General features: G+C 34.5%; 1 protein-coding gene across 2 annotated transcripts in view; it reads left to right on the forward strand.

The window, feature by feature from the left end:
* The window catches only part of LOC149799928 (neuroligin-4, X-linked-like), a 66,648-nt gene that overhangs the window by 35,419 nt on the left and 19,171 nt on the right, over positions 1-12,058 (forward strand). For both annotated transcript variants that reach the window (XM_089959384.1, XM_089959385.1), the window contains exons 2-3: positions 9,473-9,622; positions 10,260-10,448. In XM_089959384.1, coding sequence (XP_089815510.1) covers positions 9,473-9,622; positions 10,260-10,448 — 339 coding nt within the window. The remainder of the gene's footprint in view (positions 1-9,472; positions 9,623-10,259; positions 10,449-12,058) is intronic.

Consider the following 12,058-nt stretch of genomic DNA (forward strand, 5'->3'; position numbering starts at 1 on the left):
TGGAGTCCGACAGTGAAACGTAGCACAGAGAACAAATTTTATGTTCGATTCTGGATCGAATGGATAGCCAGTGTAAGGTACAGAGCAGCGGGGAGGCATGCTCAGATCATCGTACTCCAAGTATGATCCGAGCAGCTGTGTTTTGAACTTTTTGAAGTGTCTGGAGTAGATGTTGAGATGAACCAGACATAATTTAGTTACAATAGTCCAGTCTTTAAAGTACTAATGAACACACAAGTGTTTTAGTGGCATCAACTGAAAGATATTTGCGAATGGAGCTGATGCGTCTCAGCTCAAGATATGCAGCCTTGCATATGTTCATGATATGTTGGTGCAATGTGAGAGTACTGTCCAGAGTAACACCTAGGTTTCGTACTGATTGTGTGAATTTAATGTTGGTGTTGCTGATATTTATTGTTTGAGGTAAAGGATGTGAATGAGAAAGTCTGTGTTGTGATCAGAATGGCCTCTGTTTTATCATCATTCATCTGCAGCTTATTACATCTTATCCATGATTTCACATCAGAAATGCACCTTTCTACACCTTGGATGGTAGCATCAACTTCATTTGGCTGGCTAGATTTGTATATTTGGGTGTCATCAGCGTACAATTGGTGAGACACTGGATGATGATCTATGACACTTGAGAGCGGCTGAGTGTATAAAATGAAGAGAACATTTCCAATAACAGACCACTGTGGAACACAACAACATAGATTAACTGGGCTGGAGTGTATTCCATTTGCAGACACAATTTGTGTCCTGTTGACCAAGTAGGACTTGAACCACAGTAAGACTGTATCATGAATGCCAAATACATGCTGGAGACGGTGAAGTAATATATCATGGTCTGTTGTGTCAAATGCTAAATCATGTCAATCATGTCAGTATTACGATATCAACAAATATCAACAGTTCTCTTGCAATTTTAAACTATGCAATCATCTTTTGCCCTAAAGCGAAAAACTGTGACGCATTATTTTATTATACTCAAGCCGATCTCGATCAAGCTACGAATCCAACGTTAAGTCCTCTAAATCGAAAATTAACTATTCAAAGACAGAATTAAGATAATTAAGTCCAGAAGGCACGCTGTCTCTCAAGATCTTGTTCCTTACATACATAATTATTTCCGTTTCGAAGGCCAGACTAATGTAAATGGGTGTAAAGTCTGTCTCAGTTCAGATTTATTTTATTGCATAGATTTTTAGTTGGAGATTTCAAGATGCATTTTTTGAAAAGGTAATTTAATACAATGAAAATCAATGGCTTATAATGGTTTTCTTCTATGACGGTAAAAAAAATTATAATTATATGTAACTTATATATGACTTGTAAAATCTGCTAGGCTTTAGAGAATAAGTATTATGAAATTTGGAAATAACATGCATCTTTTTAACGATTTTGATTATACTGGGCATCGTTCTCCATTTTGCGTCTATATGGGGGTGGGGTTGCATGCAGTTATTGACCTGAAGGCGGAGAAAAGTTACATCGAATATTTTGCGGCCATTAGAAATTTTCGCTACATTGAAATATTGTTCCTACGTTTGCATTTTACTCCCACCTGAGATAAATTGAAGAAAAGCTGGTAAAAGACTATATATGCCTTATCGATCACATGGAAAGTTTCAGCTATGTCGAATTACTATATCTTATAATGATATAGGTCCATTTTACAAGAATGAGATCCTCCACTGACAACTAAGTTCATTATGTTCATTGGATGGATTATGTGAAGCATGTCTAAACTCGAGGGATCGATACCCTGGCAATAAAATGCAATTCATTCGTTAAACCAAGTCGGGCAAACAATGTGAATACATAAATAAATTTTCAAACATATGTTTAATGTTGTCGTTATCTTTTGCTTTTCTGTCAGGAACACAGAACCGTAGCCATGTAAGGACATTAAGAATTCTCAAGTGGAGCTGGCAGGGTTTTTAAACTCACAAAACAAGCTGATGAACTTGGTAATATACAGTCTTCTTTTCAATTCGAGACATATTTGCCAGAATTTAGGACATAAACTAAACAAATTTGTTTTCGTGAAGAAAAAAACCCCGCTGGTACGAAGTTTTAAAATAGATAAAGCTGCCAAGAGCGGGATGGTTAACACCGAGGTACATTCTAACTGACTAGTCAAATATATACCACTAGAGTTCTCAACAGAATGGGAACGTGGTCTACAATTTAAACAGGATCAGGCATCATTTGTATCGGAAAAAGATTTCAATGTGCTGAGAATTCTGAAAGAGTACCTACGCGTGAGTCTGACTCAGATAACAGTGGCACAACAACGGGAAAACTGTGGCTAAGCCAATTTTAAAGAAAGTCCTCACCAAACATCGTAGTGACTTATCTCGTAAAGAGAAATTTGGATTGGATTAAACAGCTTGGAATGAAGCTTCCAGGATGTACGCACGAGGCGGCAAAATAGTAGAAGAAGGAAGAAGGAGAAGTCAAGAGTGGAAGAAAAGAGGTAGGAAAGTAAGAAGATGTAGATGGAAGTAGGATGAAGTAGAAGTAAGGAGGAAGGATGGAGCACAGAGGAAGAGGATGGAAGCAAAAGAATGAAAGAGAAGAAGGATTAAATCATATCAGTAGAAGGAACGACACAAAGAACAGTGACTCTCTCACACGTAGATCGTAAACGTCCGAATGATGAATAACTTGTTAAATAGCAACTGGATTAACCAGGTCAATTAAGCTGATTGCTGCAAGCAACAAACGCTGAAAACGAAGCGATCAACGGTGAATGGTAATCCAAAAAATATATATTTAGTCTTCCCGAAATATTTGCCAATCTATTTTCAAACGCATTCCTCAAATCACATAATCGAAAAAGCACGATGGTACAAACTTAAGGTAAACGATGAAATAATGAGTGCCAAAACGACGAGGTAGTTATAGGAAACGTAAATGCAAAATAATGCACTCGAATCCCATATATGTTTCATGGTCCGCACGAACGCTCAGCATTAACTAACTTAATCGCTTTGTTTAATTTATAATTTGACTTTTGAAAGAAAATGCAAATAGTACATGTGCTAATAATTAAAGAAAAGTGGAATGCAACATTTGCCTATATTATTTATTCAAAATACCACACAAATTATTTAAGTAAAGGAATTACATTGCTGCTTGCAGTAATCTGCAATAAATGGCTTAAGTAGTATGGTTACAACGATACAATGCTGTTTCCTTGCATGCATATAACTGAATGTTTATACCATAATTGGGTATATTCGAGTCCAGTGGCATCCAAATTGGAAGTCGGTTGCTTCCTTCTTACACAACGGCATTTCTTTCAAAGATAAATTCTGCTTCCATTTCAATATGAATAAAAAAACATGTAATTGCTTAATTGCTTAATATTATAGCATAAACAGTCACACACCCACACGCACACACCCATATATATTCTATATCGATATCTATCTATCTATCTATCTGTCTTTCTATCTATATATAGATAAACATATATATATATATATATATATATATATATATATATATATATATATATATATATATATATATATATATATGGGGTGGTACATGTTTTCAATATAATATTTAACATAGTCTTTCTTCATTTGAGAGCTATCCATATACGTTTTCGTGTTGGAAACACTTTTTAACATAGAAAACAATTTGCCACTATATTATTTAGTATCCTGAAAAGTTACAAACCAAATGTCGATAGGTCATGTACTGGATTTGTTACCCGATACGTTGTATGCAATAGTAAACATCAGCCATCTCTTGAATAGTCATTTGTCTGTACAATAATCTCTTTGTTGTTTGATAGTTTACAGAAACCTTCAGCAGTCCTTAAAGGAGACTAGAAATCAAAATTTTCCTTTTACGTATGTAATTCTCTACAGATTTTAATCCGACTGTCATGTTTATAAATTAAATATCGTAAGCGGGTAGTGATTTTATTGCATGGAAGATACCACGATTCCGTAAATTGCCGAGTTTTTCCGAGTTTTGATGAGACGACAGATCACGTGGTACCGTGACGCAATACTAGCCAGTCCTCGAATACAAACATAAACACTGGCGAGCGAGGCAGACGGAAGGAGACCACATTTGGGTTGCACATTCAAAACTTGAATCTGCAGTCTGATATAATAGTTTATGTTCTGTACTGGTCAGTGCTTAAAGAAATTTATTAGGCACAGGCCCCGGGCTGGTGACTTAAATAAACTCAAGCCCTGACTGAAATTCCACAAGCCCGGAGGAGTTCATACCTGTCAACTCTCAAGCCGGGAGAAAAACCTCCCGATTTTGGGGGTATTTCCTCATCTACATCCCGATCTCGTAATATCTCTAAATTTTTCGCAGCGAAGTCCCGATTATTACATTATGTCTGTCAATTTTTATTTGTCAGAAGAAAAAACCCAACCCCAAACCATTTATAATAGATATAACGTATGCAATCCACAGTTTAAACTGCCACACTGCAGACATCGTAGTGATATGACTGAAAAAATGTTAAAGTTATGTTAAAAATTCAAATCACAGGCACACACGTCTAAATCCGGCACTGGACGAAATAATTAATATCACACTGTTCACACAACAGTTTTTTTTTTCTTTTTCTCTTCTTCAGTAAATAGAACGTGAAAATTAAACATTATTCAAGTAAATTTCAGATGTTTTTAAACAACTACAACAATACTATAGTATAAAAAAACTGAAAGAATAAAATTGTTACCAATTAGCTTAAATGAATGATCACTGTGAAATTTTCTCTGCGAACAAAATCGCATCTCCATTTCCGCCGAAGAAACTCGGCCAGTTAACACCTGACATTCCTCTACCGTATATGTAAAGTTTAATTACCATGATTAAATTACAAGAAATAAAACAAAATATACCATGCAGTATATGTGGCCCTAAAGAACTAATTCTGAATAAATATTTTGTTCAGCAAACAGTGTTACATGCATCAAGACTTAAATCTGAAGTCCATGGCATCGTAAGTAACAACAAAATAGGCATTGTTTATTTTGGCAATCAATTGCTGGTGCTTGCACATACACACACTGTCGAACATGGTTTCTTTGAAGTATGTCCGAAGGTCAGTCCTTTTCACAAGATCAATGCAAGGATAAGGAGTCTGTTCATTAGTCACACCGGCTTTATTGTTTGCGTACTTAAATTTAAACTTTAGCTATTTTGCAGTTTAGGCAGAGCTGACCAGAATTTGCAAAATGGGCTTGTCCTGGGGGAATAATAAGGCGTATCACATGGAGAAAAGGTACGTCCCATGGGCGCTCGCATATTGGGGCAAGGGGTTGGGTCAATAGTGTCTCCCCCCCCCCTCCAGTTTCTATTGTCAGCCATTTAATGTGAAACTTTGATCTCTTTTCTTTTAATCGCTGCTATTTAAACTGCCCAAGGAATAGTTTTATATCAGTTCCAATCATTACAGATTACCGTTTATACATACTACATGTATACAATGATTTTTTTTTAAATTTGTAATTTTTATAAGATTACTGAGGGGCCCAGGGTGTCGGGCTATCAGATTTATTTTTATCACTGCTGGTGTAGATAAAAGATCTGTGAATTGATTGTTGCATTTTGTGGTCACTTACTCGGCCTTCTGCCTATTTTCGTAACTCGCACGTTTAACACTTTTCCCAGGATTTAAAATATTCAACGTTATGTCTGGAACAGCGCCAACTTTTAGTCTAGGCCTAGCATTTGCATATCCTTGACAGTCCTTTGAGAAATGTAACGAGCACATAGTGTTGCTTTGAAATCGACTCGTTTGTAATAATGTATCCATTCTTTCATTATGCCTTTATCTTTCGGAAAAGAAAAAACAAATGTTGTCCACAGGCTTTTCTTAATGTTCTATTACACCCGTAAGCAACGCAAAACGGTATTGTCTTTCACTCTGGCAACTCCCACTTGGGCTGCTGGAGTCGCTACTATGACGTCACATCCCGAAAGTAACCGAATAGGCGCGGAAATTTTGCATACGAGGTCACGGAAATTCAGCTCCTAGAAGATAGGCCAATATTTCAATATTGGCATTACGGTCGCAGATGATACTTCAGAATAAGGTTTTCTGCTATAGTACTTTTATTATTATTCTATATTTCCATTGGTTTCTGGTCTCCTTTAAATTGTATCCAATAAGCTGTGTTTAGATTGTATTCCCTTCCGTCAAATCTTCTTATATTTCGAGGCAAAGGATACGTCATTTTATATAGTATCTAAGTCCGAATCGGTTTCGAAGAGATCTGTAATAAGTATGTGGAGACTGAAGCAACAAAACCGTTATATCGATTAGAGTTTTTACTATCAGCTCCAAAGGGAGAGGATTATGTGATCCCAAGAGGCTGATTTCGTCCATTAGTTGATTACAGAAAGCTATTTATCTCGTCACACACAACTTCTAACCTTTATTGCCAATGCGAAGGAGATTTATTTCAAAATATACATATTGACAGTAGAAGCATATTACGATCATGCGATAGCAGACAAGAGTACTGTACTCGGTATATTAATGATCTGCCGAGGTACCAAGACTTTTTGCACTATAATTCAGCTCTACAGTACGTTCAACTAGTCCTAAATATCTACAAAAAAGCTGTACCTTATGAGTGAGGATGAACTTCAATCATGTGAAAACCATTGATTAACGTATTTCAATTAACACCTCAAACAAGTATTGTTACTCAGAGCTTTCTGCAGTTACTCAAGTTTCACCCACTTGCAACAGTCAGCCTTTTACAGATACAAATCACATGCACAGGTCCAACATTTAATCTTTCTGCATGAAAATTTGACTTATTTTGGGGAATGTTTAAATATATAATTATAATTTTAATAGCTTATGTATTGGCAACTTTACTGGATTTTGCAATATCCATTAATCCGTCAAGAGACAGAGAGAGACAGACAGATAGACAGACAGACAAAAACAAGTTACATTTTACCCATGTTTTGGTGACCGTCATTGGAAAACATATCATACAGATGTTCTTTGTCTGCATCAGGCCTATTGTTTTGGATGAATTGAGATGTTGTGGGTGGAGATGGTAATTATTTCACTGTTGCGTATCATTCGTGTTATGTTTACACCGTTTGTCTCTGCCTAACGTTAGATAAAAGAATTTCTATCTTCACATAAGCATATTCCAGATATGTTTTGTATGATGTTTTTTATTTGCAGAGGGAATCGCTCTTTGTTTAATCTATTGCGTCATTTGTAGCCCTCATATGTATCTAGAAAAAGGAAAACAAAACTGAAATACAAACTAAATCAGAAGCCTGATTCCATTAAGCATTTATTTTATGCCTGTTCCGATTTTGTAAATAGTTTTGGTTGTTAAATACATCGCTTCGTCAGTAATTACATATACTGAACTATTCATAGATCTTAAATAAATATCAGGTTTTGATAAAATGCACATTCCGGTAAATTCCGGTATAATTCGCAGTAAATGTAAAATCGTTTAAATATTAAGCAAAGAAAGAGATTTTGTCTTCATTTTATTGTGATGTATTCATTTTATGAGTACGAAACATACGATTTAGAATTTAGGTCCTTATGTATTTTAATAACTGTTCTTCGGTTTGACCAATGTAATATTTACATTTACTTTATTTTCGCCATTATTATGGTCGAAACCTATAGTTCCTTGACACGGAACTCAACTTACATCCATTTAAACTGATTCAGAGCCAACTAAATCAGATATATACCATCTGATATATCAACCATGTTGCAGTAGGAATTTGAATCGCCAGGTAATTAATGCACGCCAGTTTTCCCTGTACAAAACACTAAAATGATTTGTGCACACATAATGAAATAAAATAATGATATTATCTGACCTTAACACTTTTTTTCTTTCCATGTAGTCTACCTATATTCTGCAACGTTTAGTGATTGAAACCATTTACTTTGTATGCTCTTTACAGGTATATTGAGTACGATATGAATATGTACAGCTTTGTCTATTTTTTTAATGAATCGTACGCTAGAACTTTTCAGACAAAATACTAATCATGCAATAAAACTTTGGTTGAAGAAATTTAAAAAGATTTCTTGTTTGATTTTGAGTCAAATACATTGAATAAATCGCCATTTAATAAGTTCTAAACAAAATGACACGATATTATCTGAATAATTTGACTCCAGCCTCCCAAGTTCAGAGTTGCCCTTCTACTAAAAGACAATTGAGTATTCTGAAATACAAGACCTGTATTTATAAAAGGAGTTGTACATAACAGTGGTGTTTGAATATGGAGTATCATATCAATACATTTACCTAGTTTCTGTTATATAATATGATTTACCCTATTTTAATTCATGTAATACTGAGATATTGGTAAAACCGAAGAAATAGGCAAAATAAGTTATTCATTAAAATCTGTTTGTTAATTCCGATAGTCTAACATGTCCAGAAAATACAAAGAATATGATTTATTGTTCCTTTCTGGTCAGTTTCATCATCTTGCAAAATAAACCGTTTTTTCCAGTTCCTTTAATGTACAATTTGAGAAGATTTATTTCCATTAGCGCATCGAATAAGTTATACATTATGTATAATTTCCTAAAGGTATACAGGGAGAACTCCCGGTCCGACGGCCTAATGGTTAGAGCGTTCGCCTCTGATGTAGGAGGCAGCGAGTTCGAACCCCGGCCGAGTCATACCAAAGTCTGATAAAAATGGTACTAACAGCTGCCTCGCTAGGTGCTCAGCATTAAGAAATTATTGTTAGTAATTTTCGGCCTGGTGTCAGGATAATGTGACTGGGTGGGAAATCATGCCATATGACTGTGTCATGATACCCCACTGCTTGACACCACTATAAACTGCCACACTTCAGACATCGTTTCGATATGACTGAAAATGTTTTAAAGCTACGTTAAAAAACAAATCACACAAACACACAAAGGGGAAACTATTATGACCGTTGTTATTCTCAATTATGTTATATAATTTATCCTAGGAATGTTCCGCTTTCAAGAAGGTATTTTAATGAACATTTTTAAACACATTTGAAAATTTTGATCACCCAATCGTTTAGATATACTTTCTTCCCCTTTGAATTTTGTTTCCATAATAGTAATACATTTATAAACAGAATCTGAAGATATCAGATCTTGTAATATTACTCAGATTCGTTTCATCGCACTTATGGTAGTGTTTTCTTTTCTTCATCGGCTTACATTTCTATATAATGTAATATTTGTAAAGAAAGTATAATGTGTGCGTTACTAAATGTGACCATTTACATATTTTGACAGCCATTTATAGTACACACATTTCTGAGACTGTATTAGCAAGACATTTCTGGAATATTCCCACAACCTGGGATATGCTACAGTTATACCTTTTGAAAAAAAGGTGACAATGCCATGCGTTCAAGAAACAGATTAACAGTTCAAACGTAGTCACTCGAGGACAACATTGCATACATTTTTTACTTTCAGAATGGAATGATACCAAGCTAATGCCGGTAATGATATTTATACATGGCGAATCGTACGAAATAGGAACTGGGAATGCGTATGACGGAAGTGTCCTAGCCAGCTATGGCGAAGTCATTGTGGTCACCGTGAACTACAGACTTGGTGTGCTAGGTAAAGTGTTTATTTCATTATAAAAGTATCATTGTGTTTCATAACAATATTTTCTCTTTGAAAATTATGCACGGTTGAATAATATAAGCTATCAATACAAAGACATCGTACCTATCAAAGGAGAACTAGTGTTTAATTGATGCTCACTTGGAGGAAGAGTGACATAAAGTACCCAATAGGTAAAACAGGAAACAATGTAACAAAATTTTGAAGTGATTATGATGCAGAGGTAACTATTAAATCCTCATCATTTTGGATTTAGTTCTCACTGTAACATCAGAGACAGTAAGTCTTGTCATTTGTTTTGGACCATATTCAAGAGCGGGAAAAGTGCCACGTTTGTTGAAAAAAATAGGACTAATTAAAGTATCCTTACATTTCCAAATGTAACTTGAAATTTACGGTTGGTTTAAATATCAAAAGTTTGCAGATATTAATGAAATATCTTCAGGTGAACGAGTCTGAAAATAGGAAAAAGCATTATTGGTTTAAATAGTGCACTTTCAAGTTTCTATCATCATTGCTTTAAATATCTTACTAAATGTCTCAGTAAAATTACGGCTTGGTTAAATGTTACATTTCCAAATAAATGTACATTTGCTTTTAAGTGAAATTACTAGAATATTTAACATTTTAGGGTTCCTCAGTACAGGAGATGCATATGCACCAGGAAACTATGCCCTCTATGACCTCTTGGCGATATTTTCATGGATAAGGGATAACATCGGTGCCTTTGGTGGGGACAAGGACCGGGTCACTTTGTTTGGTCACGGTCATGGTGCGGCGCTTGTCAATTTATTCCTGTTTTCTAACATGGCCGCAAATGGTAGGTTCCTCACCTGAAAAGCTGTTTTTATTTGTCTCAAAAATATGATCTTGAAGAATTAATCTCTAAACAAGTTTGAATTTAACAATTTCTTGAACTTATAGTTCTTGTATTCCTATCTGCGTGTTTTCCTTTGCCGATCTTCAGGATACGGATTCCAGCAAATACAAAGCTATCGACCGTAAGTATTCACATATTGACACAAACCTGGGAAAATAACGCAGGAAAAAAGGCAAAGCACATACAGAAAGACAAAGAACGCAGTAGTAATATTTTGCAGCAGAGAATCAAATCTATGAAAAATAACGATCCCGTCAGAACAAAAGAAAGAGACACAACTATTAAGCATTTAAAGTACAGGACAAAGAAAGACAAAACCCCACTATCTATAATTTGATATAACAATGAAAATGCAAAGCATTTGTTAAAAACCTTTCTAAGATAGATTTTTTGTTAAAGAATGATGGATTTCAATTAAGATAAAATGAATATTGATAAGTTATTGGACACAAGACTGTTAGATAAATTCAGGATTAGATTAAACGCATCATGCTTTCGTATTAATCATTATTCATCACATTCTTATGCAAAATGATGATGCAAATTCTATATGAAAGGTCACTGTGATTAATGTTGTAATTTCTACAAAGAATATTTTCTCTCTTTCACACGCAGAGAAAATTGTATTTCAGATCATCACTTTATCTTTATCCGTTAAAAAACAAAATCGATTTTCATGAATGTTTAAATTATGTAAATTTGTTAAGTAAACTCCTTAATAACTTGCGACTCTAAAAAAAGATGAGTCTTGTATGTAACACCAATAACGCACAAGTCCAAAATGAAATTATTTAAATATGGCCCGTTTTTATTTCAGGCTCAAAATTAATTCCAATTGTATTTCTTCTTTCCCTTCAAACATATCCACATCATCATTAAATATCATATTAAGTTTAATCACTTAGTATTTCGATTGCTACCGTCCTCGTTAATCATTACTATCAGCTTGTTTTCATATTGGTTAATGGACAAAATGGTGAATACAAATATAAAACGAATGATGATGTTTTTATTATGCAGTCCGTGAGTAAATTGTTGAGTAAGCTTTAAGACATTTATTTAATGAAGGCGTTTTACTCTCACCTTATGAAGACCGTTCGGTAGAATGGAATGGATTTTTAATTAAACTTTCTGGCATGTAATTTGTTTAGAAATTATTTATCACAATTAAATATAAACATGAAGTTTTAATAACATGATTTAAAAATGGTCATTGATCCATATTTATAGTAACATGCAACATTTTTAGATAAATATAAAATGTTTGCCTTTGACGAGATTGAATTGGTCGACCACAAGAACTTATCACTTTACCCTGACCATTGTATTTTGTAAGACTGTTAGTTTATTTTTATAAAAGACTATATGCTTGGTGATACGAATTAGAGGACTGAGCTTTCATGTCGAATTTACAACAATTTTACATAACAGATTACGTTGATGAAGAAAGTAAATGACCTTAGTTTTAATTACAAGGCGCATTACCAGGTTCTTATGATTACAAGACAAATCGACCACAAATTGCTGTTATTATCGACTAAATTGATTTG

The sequence above is a fragment of the Sinohyriopsis cumingii genome, chromosome 5 (assembly GCF_028554795.1).
Source record: "Sinohyriopsis cumingii isolate HCF-2022 chromosome 5, ASM2855479v2, whole genome shotgun sequence".
Classification (NCBI taxonomy): Eukaryota; Metazoa; Mollusca; class Bivalvia; order Unionida; family Unionidae; genus Sinohyriopsis; species Sinohyriopsis cumingii.